Here is a 25,370-nt window from a genome sequence, read left to right as displayed (position 1 = left end):
TGGAGCAGCTAACGTTTCCAATTGGACCAGCTCAAAGGGAATTCTCTCTCTCTCTTTCTCTCTCGCTACTCTCACCGCTTACTGGTCTTTCTGGTTTTTGTTTTGTTTACGATTTTCGCTGGAAGAAGAGAAGAGTAGATCGCGCTACCACAATCAGTTGCTTTTCAAGCTTGCCACAAGCAAGACGTCAGTGCGCGCGTGCTGCGATATCGAAATCGAAATAAACTTAAAAGATATCGTAATTTCAGAAATCGAGCAGAATTCATACGATCCAGGAAAAGAACCAGCTAATATTGGAATATAAAACCTACCCAGTGATCAAATCGGCGGTGCTTCAATGTGCGCGTAGTGGTCCGTAACCGTATGATGAGCCTGACTGTGCTCTCGCCACCGCAACGTTTTAAGCGAATCCTGCAAGCCATGATGTTAGCCGTCGCCGTCGTCTATATGACCCTACTGCTCTACCAGAGCGCCTACGGATATCCGGGCATCCAAGTGAGTTGCGAGTTCGAGTGGGCGACATAATCCAGCTTGCGTGGGTGTTGTTAGCGCTGCGAAACTGTCAAACGTGTGTGCTCCGCACTGATCTGCATAAGTTGCAAAGCTGCAAAGGCCAGGCAATTTGCATTATCCCCCTTTGATTCCGATCCCGATCGACGTCGACTCGTGCACTTTCATAAATCAACGCCGGCGACTTGAGTTTTGCAGCTGCGGCTTTGGCCGTTAAAAAAACCTTTTACGCCCTTGCCTTGCATATAAAACAGTTTCGGTGCTTGGCTTTTTGCGCTTTTATACCCTAATAGGGGGTATCATAATTGAACACAAATTTCGGCGAGGAAGCGTTTTAAAAGGATATACCCTACGATTGGTGATTGGATGGGGATCGGTATCACGGGGAATTCATTTGGAACTAAGGACTTGATTGCTTTAGAAATTGTGCAGAAGTTTATGTAGAGGTAGTGCCTAGCTTAGTGGTTTGTTTCAAAAATGGAAATATGATCCTGAATTTATTTGTTTTTTTTTTTTACAATTAAGCTTATATTTGATTGATTTAAGGACAAGAGAATGTAATTCTGTTAAAGTTGATGTTCAAAGATCGGCTCGCATTATCGAGACATTATTAAAATCCTAAAATCATACCATTAGGCACTTGGAATATATTTTTGAAAATCACCAATACTTTCCAATTCCCACAAGAGTATTCCCAGTTTCGATTACCGAAGATCCAGTCAACCGTTCCTGAATTTCTTGGTTTGCCGTCGGCAGAGCGTCGCCAAAGCTTTCAGTTGCCTGATTCCAGGGCCTGTCAGGGTTCTGAGCCCTGTCTGCTCTGCCCATTTATTATTGTTCTCTTCTTACTCTTGATTTTTGCATAAATTTTTGTGTAATAAAATATTGTGTGCTAATATTACCAAGGTGTGCGCTGCGAGGGGGGATCTCATGGAGGTGAATCTCAATGGACTCGTCCAGTGGAAAACCTTGTCAGTTGCATCACAGATAACAAATAGTTGAGGTCCGTGGGAATGGCCTTAGTTAGCCTCCTATTGCATTGCAAACACTTTTTGGCAGGGTTTTATGCGAACAGGCTATTTTTAGAACCCTTGAAATTCGAACTATGTGTCCACCTTCTAGGATTATCATATTTTAAAAACTTTAAATGAAACGACGCCATAAGAAAATAGTGCACATATTTTTAATCAGTTGCATATACAGATTCCTCAAAGTTTTCTTCCAACATTTCTTTATATAGTTCGATTTTTGTTAAATGAACCCTACTGCTGTAGTTATACCTTCAACTGTTACAGCTCCCTAACTAAGGCTTACAAATTTCATAATATTAGTGATTCGAGCCGCTGGCAATAGAGTTAAGAGCTCATAATTGAATCAGCTGCAGCATCCTCAAAAATATCCATGTAATCCCCTTGCCCTTCACCACCTTCCGGCTTCTCAATTTGCAACTCAATTGCCCAACTTCGAGGCTTCGAGGCGAGTTTGTGGAGGCTCCCCTGTAATGTTTTCGCATGCTGCTGCTAGTGTAATTAAAAACTTTATGTTGTTTTAATTCGGACAATGCTGTTGACGTTGTGGCTCTTCCAGTTGCTCTACTCTTTTTTTTATTTTTGTGTTCTGGGGCTAACCGGAAACTTGGCAGGAATTAGTGCTACACACACATCGCACTACTAAATACTGAGCCGGATAAAAAACTGTCGACAACTGCTGTACTGTTGTTTGTCTTTTCAATTGAAGTTCTGTTCCATCGGAGGTCTGTGACTTGTCCCAGTTTAAAAACTGCATGCCGCGTACAATTTGCTTAATTCTTTTCGTACTTCGTATATGAGTGTTCTCTTTTTGTTCCTAAATGTTGCGCAAAAAGTGCTGCTTGTTGACTTGACATGACTTGGCTTGGCTCGATTCTTCGAACTGTTGAACAGCTAAACAGTCGACTGGACACATACTCGCGCTAAACTGGGCTTGGCATTCGCCTGATAAAGCAATAATTTCGAAATCGGGCGGGGGCGGGGCGGGGGTATTGTCATGGGGGTCTCCATCAGCCCCACAACCCTGCCTATCCAAGATTCCCAGTATCTGATGTCTCATGTCCAGTTGCAGCTCACGTCGCCAGGTCGCCAGGTTGGCATGTCGCGTGTTGCTGACGCATAAATCATAAATGAAACGAAATGAATAATAATCGTCAAACGATTTGCTTGTTTATGAATTTCTTTAAAGTGGCGCGCCAAATGGCCACCAGTCGCTGATTGATTTGAGTAGTTTGTTGTGGCTACACTGTGATCAGCTTACCGATGACACATCGATATGGATAGTAGATTACTTACGTGCATTTATGAACGTGCACAATATAGATTTTTTCTGTAATGACATCTAATTCTTCTTCTAAGATATCCGAATTTATTTTCCAGTATGGACTTTCAAATATTTTTGACGAGTGCATGGTAAATACATAATAACATTAACAAACTCCTAAGCTGAGGAGCATGCAAATCAGCTTGAGGAAAGCAACAGCCACAAGAAGCCTTCGAGGCAGCCCGAGAGACAAAGACCACGATGATGATGATGATGATGATGTGATTCCTGTTTTTGGCCAGGCCAAAAGCAGGTGCTTGCTCTTCACTTCCCATGGCCAACTTAATGCAGCTGGTTGCAGCTACCTTTCCGTGGCCCCTCGATCCACAAAGCCCTCCTTCTGCCCGCCGCTCACGTAATCAGCCCGAAAAAGTTGACGACATTAAGCCGCGGAAGGCGCCTGATAAAAGGAGTAGTATCTGCAGCTGGGCAACCGAGTAAAAGATACCCATATCTGGGTATCTGGGTATCTTTTGGTGGTCGCTTAATTGAGCCTGGATGCTCGGATGCCTGGCTGCTGAGCTGCTGCTGTTGTTGTTGTTGTTGTTGTTGTGTGTATCTTATCTTAGATTCGTATCTTACGGATAATATTGTTAAACAGCATTTAATGAAGATTTTCCCGCTCGCCCAGCTGGAGGCGAACGAACGGTTCTGATTGCATTTTTTCGGGAATGCCTTTGATTTGTTCGATTTCGCTGATTTATGCTTTCCGTTATGGCGACCAGAGTTTAACTCAATTAATCTTCCCAAAGGTCGCCTGAGAGGGGTAGATTCCATTTGGCGCCCTTTCATATTATTCACTCGCACCTCTTCGCTCGATTCTTATGGTTTGCTCGTTATTAATTGACATGGAAATGTTTATAAACATATTAATCACGCGGCTAATGAAGCATTAGTCATTCGAGTGGGCGTAGTGGGGGGCAGCTGTTGCTATTGTGCGGACCGTGTTAAATTTGTTTTGGGATTTTATATCTATTGAATCACCTTTCACCCGGCACTTGTATGTTGTAGGCTGTACATTTGAAGAAAAAATTTGAGTTCTATTAGAAAATACGAAATAAGAATAATGGTGCAAGGGTAGTTTACCAAAAATGTATTCCATATAAAGTGCTTGCTTACATATTAGCCAATTAGCTTTTTTGATGTGTGTGGTTAAAGTGTATTCTTTTCTAAAAGTTTTTACTTCAATTTGGCTTATTGTAGTTGTCAAAATCCGCAGGCGGCCTGCATATATGGGCACACGTGTTTATGTATCTCCAGCTGAATCTGAATCAGAATCCGCAACTGTGAATATGTATCTGTATCGGTGCTTGTTCAGTTTCATCACGTTCGAGTAATTCGCAAATCCCACAAAAGTGTCACAAGGCATTGCTGTTTTCATAGTCCGTAGTCCGTGTACTTGATTTGCATACTTGTACGGTTAAGCCACTTGCATCATGTCGGGGATTGGAAAACTGGCGCACATTCTAATCCGATCCAAACCTTGAATTTACGGAACCCGCTTAATTGAAAGAGGCGTTCTCTGCGTTATATAACCAAGTGGCTTTCACTGTCTTGTCTTTAAGCCGAATCCCTCACTCAAGTCACGACTTTTTTGCTATCTTTCTTGAACAAATCTCCAGTGCGATTTCCCATACTCGCGATTTCTGCGCAGCCAAATTAATATTTCAGCAAATTTAATTGCTTCGGGTTTTGAGTTTCGGTTTCCCATCGGCGTCGAAGGCAGTTTACACCTGCCACCGTTATCGTCTCACTCCCGATTTCCTCATTAGGGAGCTGCCATTATATTGAACACCGTTTGGCTGTCGATCGTGCGGCAATAAAATTCTATGAGCCCAACTTGTGGATGGGCTATCAACGAGACAATATCGTGTGAAGCAATATAATCCAGCGGGTTCCAAAGAGAAATCTCTTCTTTTTTTTTGGCGGGACAAAGCTGGGAAGCCAGAGCTAACGCTTAGATTTATAGCGGAAGTTGCCCTACGATTTGCATAGAGTGTTAGAACTGGGCTGTCTTTCGCCCAAGGTATTTCCCATTCGAGCAGACGAACACTCGACCTTTATCTCCGGCTCAATCGAGGCGAAACTCCACGCCCCACCTGTCCCCATTTTCGTGGAGGGCCATTAAAACGAGCAATGGGGGAAAATCTCAAAGAAGAGCAATTGAAGAATCGCCGACAACAAAAGCAAATGAACCTGTTATCAGTGGAAATTAATCAAGCAGTTCACTCCGACTCAAAGCAATCTCAGTGGGTTTCTGGTCTTCCTCTAACCATCCCTATTCCGATCCCGATCCCAATCCCGATCCCCGGTTACAATCCCAATTCCAATACCAATCCCGATCCCAGTTTGTTTGCTCTTACTCAGCATTTATGGTGGTGGTGTTGCCGTTGTTTATTCTGCCTGCTGCCGCTCATTTGTTTGCCATTGTTGTTTGCCATTGAAGTTCGCCTTTGTTTGCCAGGTGAAAATGCCCGAAGTTGGATCTGGCGAGGAGTGGGAGTCCCCAGTCCCAATCCTAGTCCCCGTCCCAGTTCGAGTTCGAGTCGAGTGTCTCCGATAGAGCGGGGGCGTCTTCATCTTTTTATTGCCCTACGTGCGATTTACACAACAAATTTACATTAACCCCACGCCACTTGCTATATTTCTTCCGGCTGACACTGGGGAAAAAGACGATATTGTTCTTAGAACACAAGGGCTTTAGATTCTAGTCAATAGGAATAGGGTGACTCGAAATACTAGACTAGGTGAAAATTCATCTTATTATTTAAAAAATTTTAAATATATATATATGCATATAGTTTCCTTTTATAAAGTTATATCTCTCTCTGCAGGTGCCGCACAGCCAGGTGGATGCCCTTGCCAGCGAAGCCGTGACCACACATCGCGACCAGCTGCTCCAGGACTACGTGCAGTCCTCCACGCCCACCCAGCCGGGGGCTGGAGCTCCGGCCGCCTCCCCCACCACCGTCATAATCCGCAAGGATATACGCAGCTTCAATTTCAGCGACATCGAGGTCAGTGAGCGGCCCACGGCCACGCTGCTAACAGAATTGGCCAGAAGGAGCCGGAATGGGGAACTGCTCCGCGATCTGTCCCAAAGAGCGGTGACGGCGACACCACAGCCGCCGGTCACCGAGTTGGATGACATTTTCATCAGCGTAAAGACGACGAAGAACTATCACGACACCCGGCTGGCGTTGATCATCAAGACCTGGTTCCAATTGGCCCGCGATCAGGTGAGTGTGCCACATCGATCTATCGATCTCCGATTAGCTGCAGCTAATTTCCTGCCAGGTCGGCGGGTGGGCGACAATTGGCTAAGTGGGGTGAGCTCCAAAGGTTGGACGCGATCTGCTGGCAACGATTTGGCAACTCTGATTTGGGCTTGGCCAATTTGCATAATGAGTTTTTAAGCTGACGGGAATTGATTTGATTCCTTTGGCTAATTTTATGTCTGGCGATTTGTGATTCTTTTTTTGGCGGTCGCTTAATTGGCCATAAAAATGTCTTCATTCATTTGGAGCTTACCGACTACGAATACGGCTAATAGCATTTGTTTTTTCTTAGCCAAAACGATCGCTTTTGTTTATGATTTCATTGAGTGCTAAACTGCTAAGCTGCTAAACCGAAATATAATCGAATTTCGTGCGGTCAAAGGGGCTTCATGTGGTGAAAGGATATTTATTGTAGTCATTGTTCGGCTTGGTTGCTGTTGTGGCAGCAATATCGTCGGAACCAAGTGCCAACTTATGCAAAATCACGCGTCACAAATGTGTTTTGTTATTGTTTACACAAAACTGCACTCGTCCCCTTCATTTGACGTTCCTGACTGGCATTGCAGCCAAGCAGCAACATCACCACGTCACAAAAATAAAGGAAAAAAAAAATAAAACATGAACCGAAAACACAAATAAATAACCCCCGAGGGAATATGCCCGTGTGTGTGTTCAGTACCTTTTGGAAAATTGTAAAAATGCTTGACGAGCACGTTTCCACCAGCAACAGCAATAAAAGGGGTTTTTTTACTTCATATTTGCAAAGCCCTCGGGAGCGGAAAGGAGCTTAAAAATAAAAGAGCGTTTTAAACTTTAAAGTTTCTTCCTATACTTTCTTATTTTTTTAGTGGAAACTGCTATCGCCATCGATTGGCTGCCACAATTTCCACACTAAACGCTTGTGAAACATTCACCGTGCAACATGCAACATAAGTCGGTTCTGTGCGCTTGCAACATTTTACAGCAGCAACAGCAAGACCAACATATCGCCGGCAACAATTGGCCAGCTCCTCTCATCTTTTTCCTCGATTTTCTTTCGGTTTTGGCCAATTATTTTGATGGAAAATCTGTGCCCCATGTTGTTGCACGTCATTTGCTCTGTGGTTAACAGCAATGTGGAGCAGCGACAGGCAACAACTCAAAGTTGCGTTCGATTTGATTGGCTGCGCAGGCAGCAGCGTTTGAAAACAATTTGTTGTAATTGCTAGTTGCAGCTGCTGCTGTTGTTATTATTGTTGCTGCTTTTGTTGCTCTTGTCATTGTTGTTGTTGCCGTTGATTAATGTTTTGTGTGTTGTTGTCAAGACAGCGCCCATAAAAGGGCAAAGCCTGACTTGGCGAACCCGATGTCGAATCAATGCTGAGCTTGTTTTTCCAGATGGCTCGGAATGGGGATCACAAGTAGTGAGTACTCTTCCTTTTCTGGGGAATGCGTACACTAACAATGCAAGATATCCGCGGGGAGCCACGTTTACCGACGATTAAGGCAGTATTTGGGTTTATCCTCCTAAAGTTTCTTTAAGAAATAGGTGGGAACTTTAGGTAACGATATTCGTATTTGTAATAATAATGAGCAGGTAAATTGGCTTTATTAAAATTTAACATATCTTAAGATATAGAAATATCCTAAAAGAAAGTACTACTTTAGAAGTAAGCCACATTGTAACCAAGCTTTTAGAGGTCAATATACCACTCGAATTGCGGCAACCGAATTTACCATTAAAGATCGAGAGATCTGGTACTTGACAATACCCCCCTTTTGGACCAATCGTTTGTCGGACGTTTGATGAATGATTCAAATTTTTCATGCTTACAAATGAGCATAAATTACTGTAAACAGTTTTGGCCAAAAATGGAGAGCCGTAACAGCAGCTCGACTTTGATTGAATGCCCAATGCGGCTAAGACAAGGAGGGAAATCGTTTTGCATTTTCGTTTTTATTCCCGCTTGTATGTTTTCCACTGACTTCTGCCTCGACCTGCACTGACTTTGTACTGGCTTCGGCTACCAGTTTTCCAGTTTTTCCGAGGCAGCTACGATTTGCATGCAACCCACAGTGGCAGCAATCGCAGAAGTCTGTGCTTCATTTGTTGGGGCAGCGGACGCATGTCAAATGTCAGCACTGGATCACTGAATCTCTGGATCTCGGAATCCGAATCCACGGATAGATCGGCGAACACGGACTGACAGCTTGTCCACGGAGTGTTCCTGTGGGTGGTTGTCTCGATTTGCTTGTCTGATTGAACATTTACTTTTAATGAAGCTTCAGTTTTGGCTGCCTGACTTATTGTTTGATTGATTCGCATGGAAATGGAACCAGTTAGCTACTTCGCTTCTTTCTTTTCTCGTTGATTCTGGGGAAAAACAAGATTTCTTTAAAGCTCGTCACATTTTATTAGGCTCACATGTAGTTGCTCGTCGGCTCCCTGGAAAAACAATGTCGTAAAACTCAGTTAGACCACTCGGTGCTGATATTCTCTGGGTTTTTTTTTTGGTGACGCCGGTCGCCAGTGGTGGCTATTAAATTCAAAACGCGCCATGTCCCAGAGTTGCGGCTTAAATCTCATTAACTCGGCTCCTTTGCTGGCATTTCTGCGCTTTAATGTCGCTACTCTGAGTTTGAGCACGGCTCTGAGTTTGTAGCACATGGTTCTCGGTTCCTAGTTCATGGTTCTTTGACGTTGACAGCCATTCCTGTCCAGGGCCCAATGATGAATCACCAGAAGGCCCACTGTATGAAGTACTGCATATCTGGTTGTGGCAGCTGCTCATAACGAACGGAACGAACGGAACTGCCATCCGCACTTGGTCCGATCTCGTTGTTTAAGTATTTAAGCTTTTATTCGAGCTGTTTCGTTTTGATTTGGATTCAGATTCGTATTCGGAATAATGTGTATGAGCATGCAATGCCCATCAAAGGCCAATTAATGACAATAGTCGTACCGAAAGTGTGCCGCCAACGCACGAGATAGAATACAAAACTAAACGAATGTTTATGCACCAGTTGTTCCACACAGTGGGACATGACGCTCAAGAGCTTATAAAAGTTAATAAAGCCTTAAAAAGTATGAGATGTATATTTTTGGAAACTTAATAGCCATACATCTGGCCTGGGTATGGATTGGGTTTTTCTCTTTTAATCAACAACATTTTTGGAGGAATGAGAATCTTAAATTTGAAAATGCGTTAGTTTTTGTGCAGTAGTTTTTGTACATTATTCTATATCTTCTAATCTCTGGCAACTTAAACCGACTGTATGAAGCTCATTCATACCCATTCATATGGTTATCGTATAGTAACAGCCCGTGCCTGAACTTTTGCGAGGCCTTTGCTCTGTTTGAGTTGTGCTCTCAATGCTCTTCAATTGAATTCAATTCGCAATAAATTGGAATTTCAATTGTTGCTGCTTTTTGCCCGCCGGCGGCGACACAATTTCGTCAGATGTCCATCCATCCAACCAACCAACCAACCAACCAGCCCGCCCACCCAACTCATCTCGCTTTTTAACCCTCAAAGGCCCGCATGCAACTTCCTCTTTAATGGTTCTCGTTGTCACATTTCATATTTGTGCTGCAAACACATCTGCATTCACATATCTCATATATATGGCATGGTATGTTCTGTTGATCCACCGAACATCAGAGAATTCGATTCGAATTCGAATTCAAAATGTGCCGGTTGATTGGCTCTTAATCACTTTGCCATCGCATTAATTGAATGCTGAGTGGAATACCTCTACTCTGTTCGATTTCAGAGAGTGGTTTTGACTCACAACAAATCAGGTAATTGATTCATTTGCTTGTTTCTGTGTCTCTTCTGAGCATTTAACACTCAGAGTTGCCCAGGGCAAATGGCTCTTGAGGTGTAGAAAGATTCCAGGGCCCAGGGTCCAGGGTCAGCAGGTGTTTTCGGGGGAGGGTCAAACCCAAAAAACCTTAAAGAGAGAAAACCCAAAAACCCATAATTAAAATCCCAGGCTTTGTGGTTTTTGTAGCTGAAGAAGATTACGCAAAATGCGAAACGCCCAGAATCTTGTGGTCGCTTCCTGAATTGAGCGATGCGTGTGCGTAGCTGCTGATGAGCCTATAGTTATGGGAAGCACTTACGTCTACGAAGGGGTATGACTTCTTGAGAATAAATTATGGTTTTTAAAGTGATTTCTTGTATGTGCCCCCTGATAAATTATCATCAGTTTGTAATCAAGTGTTTATGTTCAAGATTGAGTGTTAGGCATCCCCTTAAATTAATCAATCGCACTGCCAAGAGATAGAGTTGTAACTTATGCCATGTTATTCAAAAGACATAAAATAGTATGTGGTAAATTGTCATTCTTGTTGAACTTCATAAAAATGAAAAACCACTAACAAAGTTATGACACAAAAATTAAGATGCATAACGTTTTATCACCACCCAAAACGGCACTGGTTGAATTAATATTGCCCGAAATTTGGCCATCTAAATTTGATGGGTTTTTTATTAGTTTGATAACGGGTAACTTCCTAAAATCGATCAATAATTCCATTTCCCCTCAACTAGCGGCAGCCTTATTGGCAGTCTCGACGAAATTAGTCACATCCTGAGACTATTCGTTTTGGCACAACTTTCACTTGGACTTCGAGGTGCAATGGACGAAATTTTGGGAAAGCATATCCATTGTCCACGCCCCCTGCTCATACATTATAATTTTCAGTATTTTCCTTCGGTTTCGGCCAGCCCAATGCAGAAAAATGCAGACAAAGCCGCCGGTTCGTTGGCTTGTTCAGTTTGGGCCTGGTCTAGATGTAAGGCCAGCTGCAACCGCAGACCAAATGCGCGGCTAGCTGACCGCACCCCACGTGCTTTTCCAGGTGAGGACTGGTCGGTTTGGGAAGGGGCTGCGGGGGGTTTTTGCTAGGGTGGGCATTAAATTTTAGCGCGACCGAGAAAAAACAAAGCACATTGGTAAGAGGACGGCAAGAGCCAGCGGCCAAAAATGCTTCAATGGTTTGTCCAAATGGTTGGCCACAGTTGCCTTTGGCCCGCAGCTGCAGTTAGAAACGCAGACGCCATTGAAAATGCATTGCTTGTTGCGGCTTTTGCTCTGTTGGCCAAGTGGAGCTGCAGCTACAGCAACAACAGGAACAGCAAAGTCAACTGAAACAACTGCTAAAAACTGAAGTTGGCCAGCTGGTGTGGTGTTTGGCTTGTGCTTTTCCTGGGCCGCCTATTTAACTGTTGGCTTTTTCCCTCTTGGGCGCCGAAAACATAACGAATTGTTGTGGCAATCGCTTCGTTCCAATTGAGTGCATGCCACGCCATGAAAATCCAGCAAAACTCTGCAGATTTCCGCCACCAAGTGTTGGCCAAATTTATGAACTCTGGATTTTAAGCGATTTACAAGAGTACATTAATCGAACGACATCTTTAAGTGACATATTTTTAAGAAATTTTAGTTAACACGGTGATAGTTGGGTGTTGGGTGTTGGTTTCCAAGCCCGGCTATTTTCAATTTGGTGTACATTTTTTTTTATTAAATCTACAGTGGTTTGTCATCTCAACTCTCTCAAGAGACACTGTTACTCCCTGATTTGTTCGGATTCGCATTTCCAATCGCTCCTTTCAATTAACTTGGCGTTCTAAAGAACTCTATTTATGGGACACTTCCATCAGAGCGGCCAAGTTTCGCCATAAATTTGCGAAACACGTTGTAATGCTGTTTGTCAACAGTTGGAACAGTCACATAAATTAAAAGCTAGTCAAGTGCGGACTGCAACTGCAGCGCAGCAGCTTTGCAGCAACTGCAGCATCTGCAACACCAACAACACCAGCAACAATAGGAGCAACTTGCAACAACAAGCCGGCAACATGGTGTTAACATTTTTCGCCCCAAAGCGGGGAAGCATCCCGACGACTCTCTCAAAATAAAAAAGTGGAAAAAGTGAGCTGAAAAAAAAGAAAATCTCGTAAAAATCCATGAAAATTCAGCAGACGACGATGTTGCTGGTGTTGCCGGAGTGCTCGGTGTGCTGGTTTGCTGGATGTGTGTGCCTTCCAATGTTGTGGATAAAGAACTCCAGCTCCGACTCCAAGTGGAGGCGAACTGGCAAACGTTGACTTTCTAACTGTTACAAGTCGTTGCTCAAAATGCTTGTGGAGCGGGCGTATTGTTTGCCCAAGTTGTTGCCGTGCCTCTTACTTCGCAAAACGACGACAGCTACATGGCCAACAGCAACATGGCTAACAACAACAGCTATATAGCCCCGTTCGTGTGCTTGTCAAAGCTTTAAAGCGATTTTCGCCTGATTTGACACAAAGGCACAGGCAAAAAGTTATTAAGGGAAAACTGGAGCCAATTGAGTTGTTCGAGTAACAAATTTATTAGGACCAAAAGCATACAATCCCTTGGGGCAATGTCGCGAAATAGATTTTGTGGCTTGATGGTGGTGCTTGGGTTGGAGAAAGCCACTAATGAGCGGCAAATACTGTGTACTACCTCCTGAGAATTCAGAACCCTACCGCAGTCAGCGATGCATAAAAAAGACACTTCTTCTGTGGGCCTTTTTGCTTGAGTTATTTCTTGGACCGCTTTTGAAGACAGCAGGGTGTGTGGGAATTTTCTTATCTGATTGCCGGACGCTTTCTTGTAAAAGCTGCTGACCAAACGCGTTTTTTTTTTTTTGTGTTTGAATAATTATGCCGTCGTCTGAAGAGTCAAATGAGTAGGCTGTTGACTACAAAGTTTCCCATGCTACGGTTTCTTGTAATTTACATGAACCACAATTATGCAAATATCGATCGACTAACTTTTGATTCTCTCTCCTCTATTTTGCAGACCTGGTTCTTCACGGACACCGATGATCACTACTACCAGGAGAAGACAAGTGAGTAGAGGAAGCCATTAGTTATTTAACCGATTCCACCGTGATGCATTTATTTTATTTTTTTTTTTTTTTGCCCAAAAATTATATTTTCAAGCGAGGGAGAAAATCGAATTTATCACAAAAGAAGAACAGCCTTTTACCTGGCCAAACAGCAACCGACCGACCTCTTACCTTTCGATCCCAATTCGGAACCCAAAAAAAAAAAAAAGAAAAAAAATGAACCCTTGCCTTTTCAATCCGTTGCCTTCGGTTTGTCCGTTCTCAATTAAGTTTCACATCAGCCAAGTGCCACGCCCACCGGCACCGCCTAATATTGGCCACTGTCTGGACCAACCGAAAACCGATTAAAGTTTATAAATTCCATATCCCATAGTGGAGCAAAGCGAGTGAGGAAGCTTCATCACTCACCCGCATTTTAATTGAATTGCATCCTGGGCTGCGCTTCGATTTTCTTGGGGTTTAATTAAAAAAAGTTCAAATTTCAATTTCGCTCAAAAAATTGTATTTCCATTTTGCATACTCCAGCTCCGCAATGGAGCGAGGATGCAGAACGCCGCAGACAGAAAACTCAGAACTTAAGAAGCCAAGAAGATCTCAAGTTTCGCACACAGCCTCGGATACAGACATACAGACCCATTTTGGTATTTTGATTAGGCCAAAAGGATTCGGCTAAACACGCTCGGGGATTTTGAGTTATGTGCAGAGCTGGCTGGACAAAGGATAAGTTCCAGTCCCCCCAGTTGTCTTGTGTTTAAATATTTCAACAATTTTCATCCAATTAAGGCGCAAAAGTTTTTGTGCGTTGCTCTGCTTTTGCGCTTTTTATACATTTTTTGTTTGCTTTTTTTTTTTTTTTTTGTTCTGGCATCTTTATCTGTGGCGGCGGCGGCGGCGGCGGCGGCGGCGGCTGTCAAACGATACAAAATGTATCCGCTGGATATGAGCGGCATTCTCGACTAACAAGCTACTGTTCGTTCTGGGGCTGCGAAGCCTGGTCTTTTGGTTAATTAACATAGAAGTGGGCCCACGGCCACCAACCACCAAACACCGACCATCGGCTCCTTCTGTTTCTTGTTTTGGCCCGCTTAATTACCAATCTTTATCAGACTTTTCACCTCGTTTCCCTTCTCATCCTCTTTTCTCCTTTCAGAGGGCCATCTCATCAACACGAAATGCTCACAGGGCCATTTTCGCAAGGCGCTTTGCTGCAAAATGTCCGCTGAATTGGATGTCTTCCTGGAGAGTGGCAAAAAGTAAGTAGAAACTATAGATTAAACTGTAGATTATCGTGGAAATAAATAGTTGGAAATTAGCGACCAAAAAGATTCGAAGCTTATGTAACCACCTTTATTGAAGAAAATGCTCAAGTAGAAGTTTATATAAGAGAAACGATATGGAGGCTGAAACTCCATGTATGTAAATGTCTTCGTTGTGTAATTTCCCCTTGATTGGATATCCATACGTGTGCCCAGCTTCAATTTCACGCAGAATTATGGCGTTTGCTGGAGAGTTAAGAGGTCATGTTGCAAGTTGCATCTGCGGCAAAAGGAGCAGCAGCAGCATCTCGACTGGATCGCCTAAAATGTTGTCATATTTACAGGGCTTAATGCTCGTTGAATGCTCGATTCTGCTGTACAACTTAAGCGAGAGCAATGACTCCTTGTGGTTAGCTGCTGCTGTAATAATAGACTTTAATGCTTTTAATAAGCGACCGCAGGAGAAGCCCATCATTCTATCCATGGGCAATACAAACACCCAGTTCTCCGGTTCTCGGTGCACTGTTCGGGCACTGTGCTGCAGCTGCCATGCGTTCTAATTTGCGCAATTAAGACGCAGCAGCAACATCCACTCAAAACTTGTCCAGCGACCGCAGTCCGAGAAGAAAGAGGAGCGGACCAGAAAAGACACTTCAACTAGCGCCCAAAGGAGCAGCCTAGAAATTCTTCCCTCCTTTATATTTTACTCTTTTTTTTTTTGCTTATTTGTAATTACGCCGCACAGCAAAAGCAGCAGCAACTGCAGCCAAGAAATCTAGAACAACTTGGACATGCTTGGACTTCAGATGATGAGGATGACGAGACTAGCTGGGCTTGGTGCTGCAATGAGACGAGCCGGCATGGGATGGAATGGGATGGGATGGGATGGCTGGGCTGGCTAGTCTGGCTTTCATCTTAAGTTGACTTGCCGTTTTGGCTTAGAACTTGAAACTGTCATTATGCGAGCGCGGAGCATGCAATCAATAGCCACGGCAACAGGCACTACAACAAATTGTTGAAACAAAATAAATGGCCAGCAATGAAAATGTGCAGTTATGAGCCAGATGAGGTTGTTGTTGTTGCATTGGCTGCTGCCGCTGGTGGGTCCCAGTCTCCAGCGGGTAAGAAGGCAGAAATGAGACTAAAAGAGAGATATGAAATGGTATCAGGTGGCACAGGAAACTGTCCAGGCATCCTTCTGGCTGATTGGCAACGTTTAAGAGCCGGCAGGCAACAGGCCGTAACAGCGAAATCCCAGCCTGGCCAAAGAAAAACCCGAGCACAACATGAAAAAGAGGTTAATTAACGTGCATTCGAACTGGCAATTATGCCACGCTGCTTTGCTGCTTGCTGCTGCTTGCTGTTGCTGCCCCCATCGCTTTTTACAAGCGAATGTTGCTGCTGCCGCTGAACGACTCTTACGCACGGCAGCAACATGTTGCTTGCAATCGGTTTCGGCAACCGTGGGGCGTCCCGTTCAAAAGTAGCACTATTAAATGTGAATCCAGCAAGTTGGTTTTAATTGCGAATGTAAATTTATTTGCCATAAAACATGAATTATTTGCCCCACTGTGCGCTGGCTGGAGGAACGCCTTTCGCTCGCCTTGAATGGCTAATTGCAGTTGCTGTTGCCGCTGCTGCTGCTGCTGCTGCTGCTTGTCGGTGTTGGGTATCCATTATAATACCAAACAATTAGTGCAATTTAATTAAAATTACAGCAGCAACAATAGCAACTGCAAGTCATAGAGAGACAGACAACTAGGCGATGACCTGGCCTGCCAGTCAAGACTCCATTGGAACTCCCACAAAAACCGACATCAGCAGCAATCATCAATTATACTATATGAGCGTATAGAAATTCCAGGCCACGGAGGCGCCAAAGGTTCCCTGTGCCCCACTGTGCGCGACATTTGCCTTTGGCTTAGGGCCCAATCTCGGGGTATTTTATTAATTAGTTTTGTGTGTTTTCTCGACGCTGAATTCCAGTCTCAAAGCTGCCTGACCTAATCTCTTTCGATTTATTTGTCTCAGATTCTTATTTATCTCTTGGCTGACTTGGGTGTGCGCCTTGTGCTGGCCACACCTAATGTGGCTGGTGAAACTTGTCAGGCAATTGTATAAACGGGCACTTATCTGATTGCAATCCGAGGTTGCCCCGCATCACGCCATTCATTCGCATCTCACGGATACTCTCTCGACCGGGCACGTTTCGTAATCAACATTTTGACATAATAAGAGCGCCTCTTTTCGGGGTATAATTACAACACGTAATATGCGTAATATTCACAGCATAAAATGTAAATGGGGCAAACAAGAAATGGTGCCGAAGGATCGGCATCAATCAAGCCCCAGCCGATGATGATGATGTTAATGTTAATGCTGCTGCATGTTACTCCAAAAAGTCTGTGGGTGCGTGGGAATTGGATTCGCTCGGTTTTCGATACGGTTCATCCAGGAAATTTCCCAGGGCAGGCGGTCTTTCACCCAACCGCACCGACTCGGGGTTAATTCCACATTGAGCCATAAAATAATAGAGTCACTCGCACTCGCAATCGTATATCCATCTATGGCTGCGACAGTTTTAATCGCGGTTTGATGCCACTAATGCACTTTCTTGGCTGGAGGGTTGCCTACATATGTGAGTGGGGAAATCCAGATGCTTATGTTGGCTGCAATGTGTGAGAAAATTTTCCCTCTTTTCCACGGTTTTTTCGGCCAGGGGCAGCTATTTATAGAGAGAGTGAAGAGCTGCGTGTGAAGCTAAACAGTTTTTCCTTTAAGGGGCGACCGCCAACACTTCCCCTTCTTGCCGCTTAGAAACGCATCAATTTCATTTATTTGCTACTTGTGGCAGAACCACCACAACAATCCCAATTATTCAATTGATTCCATGGTGAAAGGGAGAACGCAAAATGCATTTGTTGACATTGTGTCGCCACATGAGAAACATAAAAATAAAATGCTCAAATCTTTGTCGGAATTGTGGCAGCGGAAACAGGCAATTTCACTGGAATTGCAACAGTGGCAACGACATATGTATATGCATATGCATATTGGAGTTGGACTAGGAAATGCAATTGCTACTCCACATCCGGGAAGTGGACTTGCTTTGCTTTGCTCTACATTTCAATTAGCGCCTCTCGCCAACACACTTGCTCACTCACACCCACAGAAAGTCGCATAATCGCCGGCAATTGCCTTCAATTTGCGGGCTCAAGTGCGCGCATCCACAAGATATATAGATACAAAGATACAGCTCCGCTGTACCAGAATTAATGATTTGCTTTGTCAAGCTCGGAGGAGACGCCAGTTGACAAATGCCTTTCAATTGCTTGTCCAAAGGGAAATGCCTTTGTAGATGCGCAGGCGCACAGCTTCGTAAATATTTGACTCATTCGGGTGCACAAAAGAAAATGTACTAAAATAAGAAAAAAATTATATTAAAAATATCATATATACAAAAAATATTTAATAAATCTTTTAACCTTTCTAATCAGTACAAAAACGATAAAATAATAATAATTAATAATGAAACACGAGCATGGCACTGTCTCAAGGTAGCTATTACTACAATACTATCATGAATAATATTATTGATTTTATTCTATAAATTTGTAACTGCACATTAAGCATACATATTGCATCTTAAGGTCACTACAACTGAGTTGTCGAAATAAAAGCATCATTTTATAACGTTTGCCATAAATAAAAGTATCCATTTACACACGAAATCCTGTTTTCCCGGTGTATGGAAAGCATGGCTAGCTGCATTCACATCAAAAGATTAATTTCCCTTTTCGGCTCTCGATGCAGTCCGTTAATGAGGCAAACATTTCGGTTGATTTGAGTGGTCGGACTGCCGCTTAATGTAAATATCATGTTGTCTGCCCCCACAGCAGTGCATAAATGACACATTGATTTGTATCAATCCGCGAAACTCGAGACCGCAAGATACTTTCTGTATCTGCTGCTCGGGCAGATGACAGCTGACTTATTGCTAATTGCAGGCGAGCCTGTCCGGGTCTCATTCCTGAAATGGAGTCGAGAAGTCGAAAAACAAAACATAAACATAAACAGAAACAGAAACCGAATGAAATCAGTTCGTCATCGTGGTCTGACGAGGTTTTTGGCGATCGCTTATCTTTGGCCGGCTGTCAAAATACTTTTAGCGCGGCTTGCACGCTCGTTCGTTACTAAGTTGCCTTGCCGCTCTCTTAATGCGAAATCTATTAAGCCCCGCGTCTTTTGGGCAGCCTGCCTGCAACTCCAGATATATCTCCTTTGGCCGACTTGAAGTGCCCCGTCAATCATTTTTTATTGTGGCCCCAGACATAAACTCATTTCGCCTGCAATGTGGAATGACTACGCAGCCGCCAACGCCCCGCCAGCGTTTTTACTTCTTTTTTTTTTTCTGAACTTTTTTCCTTATGTTTTAGTGGGTGAAAGGGGGTTACGTGTGGGTCGGGCTGGGGGTTTTGAAAGAAAGAGCCCAGCTGGCGAACTGATCGAAATCTGCCCACATCAGCATCGGTTAATCCTATAGCTATGTACATACATACATATATGCTATATGGCAGCAGCTGCTGCTGCAGCAGCGCGAATAATTGGAAAAACGGCTATGGAAATAAACTAAAGTGTGCACTCGTTTCGCATTTCAGTTTTACTCGGCCAACGGCCACACACTCCGATGCACTGGCAGAAATGTTCAGGATGTTTATAGATAGTTAAAAAGGCTTTTCTACGCGAATTATATAAAGTAGCTTGATTAAATAGATAACTATTGAATTAAATAATAATAAATAATAATAAATAAATGATTATTGTGGTTAATATTAAAGACTTAAGTTCAAGGGATATGAAAACTTTTAGTTCGTTTATCAATCAATTGCGTTTATTTAAAAGCCTACAAGCCTCACAAGTAATGACAGTTTCTGTGAAACATATTATTTTCCCTCAGTGCATTTTAGTGCAATCCGATGCAGTGAGAAACAAAGAAACAGAGAGCGGACAAACCCAAAATAAACAAACAGTGTTCGACACGGAGAATCGGAGAAAAGCCACCATCAGCGATCCCCTAATTGATAACCCGAATCGAAAGAACCACCGAATGAAAACATTTTCATAAATGCCAATGAAATCAAAGAGGGGGACTGGCGTTAATTAAACGACATCGAACATAAACCAGCGTCTAGATTTCAATTTGGAAGCAGGGAAAGCAGCTGCCTATGAAAAACTAAAAAGAGGGGGAACTAAAAAACGGAGGGGCTGTGCTTTGTGCATAATTAAGCAAATTAAACGCGCATTTTTATGCCTCACGTAGAAACTAAGGGTTGGGGTGGGCGAGTCGTAGATGTAGGAGGGGTAAAGAGGTTGTTAAAACTCGGGGAGTTGCGGCCTTTTCGCACAGGTATCGCATGTGGCAGCCGCAACAGCAGCCAAAGTCGTAGACAACAGCAGCAACATCATCCGACCAGGCAATTTATGAATGCCAGGCTTTGGGAGTAGCATCGACTGACTATCTGAGTACCACACACATACACACGAAACTCCACCTCCTTGTCTACTCTAGTCTTATGCAATAAAAATTATATTAAATTACCCAACAGACGCAACGACAAGAAACCCAAGACCAGCCAATCCTCCAAGATTCGATTTTATTGAATACTTACGAGCTCGGCGAAAGTCGCGAATCCCCAGAAATGTACTTGGCAAGTCGAAGAAGATGATACTCTACACATGTACAGAAATATACATTTCTTTTGAACCATTTATTGGTTTTAGCTTCTAGTAGTTACCCTTAATATCCATTCAATGTAAGTCCTTATTTTAACAGATACCTGTCCGCTAGATATCCACAATATTGCAGCCAAAATTTAAGCAGAAAGCGTACTAAATCTGATTACCCGGAATTGCAGTGTATAAATTTCTCTTTATCGAGCCTCCCCTTTGCGGAATCCAAGTAAATTCCCGCGTTACCAATATCATCTTTAAGGGGATCCCCTCAACGAAAGGGGAACTGCACCCATAGCGAAGCCTACGATAATGATGGTCAGCGCGGACCTTTCAGCTGCCGCTTAATGCCATCATTAGTCCACCGTGGGCTACCGGATATGGCTGATCGTTTGTCACTATAAAAACTGCAGCTGCACTCTGGGCTTTGCAGACATAGCTCTTACCTTCAACCCGGGTAATTGCAATCTAAATTAGTGCACTTTTTATATGCGGCTTAACGGACACAGCCTTGAGTTGTATTCTTTATTGCGGAAACTAATCGATTTGGATGGCGACTAGCTGTAAGTTATACTGGGTAGTGGTCCTGACCGGATATACAGGAATTACGAACGCCATAGATGGCGTCATTAGCTTCGGGCAACTTGCAGACTTTGCCAGAGGCAGGACGAGCAAGACGTTGGGAGAGGACACTCAGATCAAGGTTGTTTACTCGCACCATTAGGGTAGGTTCCTTCTCCACAGATCTACAGACCACGATCTTCTGACAATTTACCGGTGATCCGGTTAACTTGGGAGGCAGGTGCCTGACCGGAGCGTCCGGGAATAGTCCCATGGTTTGAGGACCGACGTCGACACCCACTTTGGGACTATTACAGGATAGACAAGATAGCCCCGTATTGATAAATCCAGCGGCCCTGGGACATGCATCCTTATCCTCAATCAATCTCAGCCGGCGATCTATATCATCGAAGCGATCGCGTATATACTTCTTAAGAGCAGGCATATGCACCTTATCCAGCTTGCTGTCGAGCATATCCTGCAGTTCCTCCATGGTTCCCAGAAAAGTAAGGTTGTATTCCTGAACAAGAGTCCTCAGACCTTCGATCTCCACCACACATTGCTTGACTATTTCCAAACGATTAAATAAAGCTTCGGTTTGCTTAAGAAAAGCCTCAAGTGTGAGGTAGAACTTCTCCAGCTTGTGGCTGACCTCTTCCATTCGGTCCAGAATGGGTGTGGCTATACGTCGCATTAGCTTTTTCATGAAGTCCATGTTGGCCAGCAGACTGCATGCGATCTTGTTGTCCTCATCGCAAACGGTGCACAGATCCTCGCAAGGAGAGGCGTACTGTTCGGCCTGGTTGATCTTGTACTTCTTGTCCTTGGCCTTGTTGCAAATGCGAATCTGCTGAAAGTGACACTCCAACTTGCACTCCAGCTGCTTGATGCGTTTGTCCAACTCTTGAACTTTATCCAATTGCTCGGAAATTGGAACAATAGCCTCCACGTCGAAGGGCAGTGGAGATATTTTGGATTGCTCGAGAATGCGCTCCATACACTTGCCCTCGAAGCCACTTATCCTTACCATATCATTCTGACAGTTCAGTTTCTTGAGAAGGACATTCAAAAGACTTTGGAGTACAGCCACATTTACGTGGGTTAACTCGGGCACACCCAAAGCAATCCTGGTCATTTCCTCTAGGGTTAAATCCAAATGAGCTGGCATTTTTGCACGTTTTTAATTGTTCAAATATAGTAAAAGAAATATAAGAATTTTAGTTTGAGTGAACTCGAATTCGAATGTGTTTAACTCTGATACTGTTTTCCAGGTGGTTCTGTCACTTCGACGATGACAACTATGTCAATGTGCCGAGGCTGGTCAAACTGCTGGACGAGTATAGCCCCAGTGTGGATTGGTATCTGGGCAAGCCGAGCATCTCGTCGCCGCTGGAGATCCACTTGGACAGCGTAAGTGCAAATGCCAGTTATTTTTGCATATTTTCCTATATAGTTCGTAATTACAAGCCTGACTGCGATCGCCTTTCTCCATCTTCTGGCCCGGCCCAAAAGCCGAACCGTGGCCGTTATTTATGTTACCACCAGGGCCATTTGTCTATGCCGCCATTTGGCTTCCAGCTGCCAGCGCAAGCTATCATTAATAACCGATATGATCTGGCGCGGCAAAAGAGTAACAGCAATAGCAATAGCAATAGCAATAGCAGCAGCAGTCTGTATACGAGTCCCAGTTTGAGTCCGAATTTGAACCCGTTTTTCAGTCCGATCCATTTGATATACCGCGAGCTGATCCCGTAATGAATGTACAGGCCATAGTTTTATCGGTTTAGCCAGGTTTGCCAGGGATGTGAGCAAAAGCAACCAGGTAAACTGCGTGCTCAGAAATCCATTCAAAATCTGGCACACCAAACCAATCCAGCCCTGATCGCTGCAGCGTGCATAATTAAAAACCCCAAACTTTACGCTTCATTTGCGGGAGAAAGATCCTGTCGAGTCTCGGCTTACTTTTGGTCCAGACCCATGTATTAAGTTTCCAGCTCGCACATGTCCATTTACATGGTCAATTAATCAAGCCACGTTTCGGTATTAAGCTTCTTTTTCGGTTTTCATTTCGAGTCAATTTTCTCTGGGCCATTGCCAAAAACCAGAAATAAGACGAAGATAAAAAAAAGGATATTTATTTGGGTTTAGCCTTTGGTTTAGTCATCCTCTTTTTTTGGGCTACCCATTCATGAACCAGTTCTTCCGTTAATCTTGGCCCTCTTCTCCACTTTCTTTCGACCTGCAGAAGAACACGACAACAAACAAGAAGATAACCTTCTGGTTCGCCACTGGCGGCGCTGGCTTCTGCCTCAGTCGAGCCCTGACTTTAAAAATGCTACCCATAGCAGGTGGTGGCAAGTTTATCAGCATTGGCGACAAGATACGTTTTCCGGATGATGTCACAATGGGTTTTATTATTGGTGAGTTTGTGCGGAGTAAGCCAAAGTGACCCTGAACTTATATATATATTATTTTATATACAGAACACCTTCTGAAAGTTCCTCTAACCGTGGTGGACAACTTCCACTCGCATTTGGAGCCCATGGAGTTCATACGCCAGGATACGTTCCAGGACCAGGTGTCCTTCAGCTATGCCCACATGAAAAACCAGTGGAACGTGATCAAGGTGGACGGCTTCGATATGAAAACCGATCCCAAGCGCTTCTACTCCCTGCACTGCCAGCTTTTCCCCTACTTCAGCTTCTGCCCGCCCAGATGAACTGGTTGATCCCGATCCGAGGTCCCTGGGGATCCTATTTGGCTGTTGCAGGCGCACGTCTGCACTGGGTCGGTTGTGAACCGCTGGGGCAGGCGTCAAAATCAAATCTCGCCACTGTGATTTAACATTAAGTTTATAGTATACGAGCAACGAAAGGTTCTTTGTATATATATATGTAGCAATACGCTGGACAGATGTGCTTCCTAATGGTATAAGTAATACTGTAGCTGTAGGTCTTGCAATTCCAACACTTCCAAGTGCTTCCCTATAGCGTTACACGCGATTCTTCCAATCGGCTTAGTGCGTAGTTAAATTAATGGTCTAGTCTACGTTTAAGTTATCTTAGATTCAGAGAGACCGCTTGACCCTCTGCTGTGTAATACTGTAATGCAGTCTAATGTTTGCCTAATCTAGCAATATGCATGTATATAGTAGATTAATTAACTAAGCAATGTTTAAACCATTTTGTTAATTTTTAGTTTGCTTGAATAAAACAGAATATTTTATTGAAAAATTTGTGTTGAATATTGATTATTTCACAAATGTGACAAAGTCCTGCAAAGAACTTTGATGGCAGTTAAGTAATAATATCACATGTACAGTACCCCCTCTGCGCTTCTCAATGTTATTAGGAACGTAACAATATCAAGAAATGTCAACATCCCTTTTAGTTGATGGTTGTTTGAAGTTAAATAAGTTTTCAGTAAAATGGTTCTAAGAGTGGCTGACTCTGTTTAAAAATCCCAGTGAATGACTATACTTCTCTTAAGCTGGCTCAATCAAGCGATAAATGAACTGGCACAATGGCTTATAATGGTTCTTAAGTCTCCTGGACATGAATAATGTTGGCCATTTAAAATTCGAAAAAATCCATTGCATGGCAGACAGAAATTTGGAATGCAAATCTCCCCCAAGGGTCCTTGAACTTCGTTGTTTTCGACTTGTTAGCCCATCGATGTTGCTGCGGTCGGCCGGCTTATCAGTTTCGTGTAAACGAACATTCTGTCTACTTGTTGTTTGCGCAGCTTCCTGTTGCTGAGCGCAGTTTGCATTTTTGCGAAAATTCGTTGTTAATTAACGCTAAAAGCCATGTTTAATCCGCTAAAGCGTTAACTTTCGGTCGATATGGATCAGAGACGGTGCGGTACTCGGTTCGCAGACAGGACAGCGAGAGAGCCAGCGGCAGAAAGATAGACATTGACATGTCCACGTCGATGCCCGACAATGTCCATGTCCATGTCCTTAACCAGAGACAATGCTCTCCGTCCGCCGACTGAGTTGAGTTGAGGGTGCCCGAACATCCAATCCTCACGATACGGCATCTCGGCTCCAATGACATGTTGCGAATTTTTATAAAAGACTCACTCGACGAGTCCCGGCTCTCGTGATATGTTAAACAGTTCTGGGCAATTATTTTTTGCCTTTTCGATGCTGATGCGGACAGAGTGGCCCAGTGGCTGTATCCAGTTTTTAGTTGGCTTATATGCAGATAATCAGTTTTTAGTCCATGTCGGGGCTCAGTTTGGGGCGCGCTTTAATGAATGAAAGCTGCCGTCTGCCTTTCTGTCTGCCAGGAGAACAAGGAGCCGGGGCTGGTATTGAAGCTTTTGTGCCTTGTTCGTTTTAATTGCAAGTGAAATCCTTGTCAGCGCTGTCGGGCTGCCCGTCTGTAGTCGTAGCATCGATAATGAATTAATTATCATATATTAAAAGTCAGTTTGCAGCATTTGCCCTCAGATAATCTGCTTTGCTCGGGCACGCCTTTGCATATTTTACGGATCTCAGAATTTAATGAACTTCAGTCTGGAAACTCTTAGAGCTCGAGGTCTCCAGCTTCCAGTTTTAGTTTGTGGCACACGCATTTCTTTGGATCGTTTTTTTTTTTAATTTTATTAATTTTTGGGATTTTCATTCATCTTATCTAAGCGCAAATGAATGATAGAGTCGTAACCGAAAATCCAGTGGCAATAACAAAAGGCTGCCCAGTATTTTTCATTTCGAGTTGGCGCCGCCCACGAAATAGCGTTAACAGCGGATGGGTTTCTTTTGTTCAAGACTATTTAATTTGCGGTTAGCTGCGGCCAAGTGATTCATTAGATACAAGT

At 43.6% G+C, this 25,370-nt stretch overlaps 2 protein-coding genes across 2 annotated transcripts; one reads left to right on the top strand and one right to left on the bottom strand.

Annotated features, from left to right (window-relative positions):
* The first annotated feature begins 152 nt into the window (after positions 1–152).
* Positions 153–23,774, top strand: fng (fringe). Its single transcript, NM_079467.3, has 7 exons — positions 153–495; positions 5,697–6,101; positions 12,951–12,999; positions 14,150–14,252; positions 21,818–21,956; positions 22,792–22,966; positions 23,030–23,774. The coding sequence occupies exons 1-7, from the start codon at positions 364–366 to the stop codon at positions 23,263–23,265; spliced, it is 1,239 nt and encodes a 412-aa protein (NP_524191.1). The 5' UTR covers positions 153–363; the 3' UTR covers positions 23,266–23,774.
* On the bottom strand, positions 20,475–21,839 carry CG10589 (uncharacterized protein). Its single transcript, NM_141012.2, has one exon. The coding sequence runs from the start codon at positions 21,712–21,714 to the stop codon at positions 20,554–20,556; it is 1,161 nt and encodes a 386-aa protein (NP_649269.1). The 5' UTR covers positions 21,715–21,839; the 3' UTR covers positions 20,475–20,553.
* Positions 23,775–25,370: the final 1,596 nt, after the last annotated feature.

This window comes from Drosophila melanogaster, chromosome 3L (genome assembly GCF_000001215.4).
Source record: "Drosophila melanogaster chromosome 3L".
Classification (NCBI taxonomy): Eukaryota; Metazoa; Arthropoda; class Insecta; order Diptera; family Drosophilidae; genus Drosophila; species Drosophila melanogaster.
This window is presented reverse-complemented; position numbering and strand designations above follow the sequence as displayed.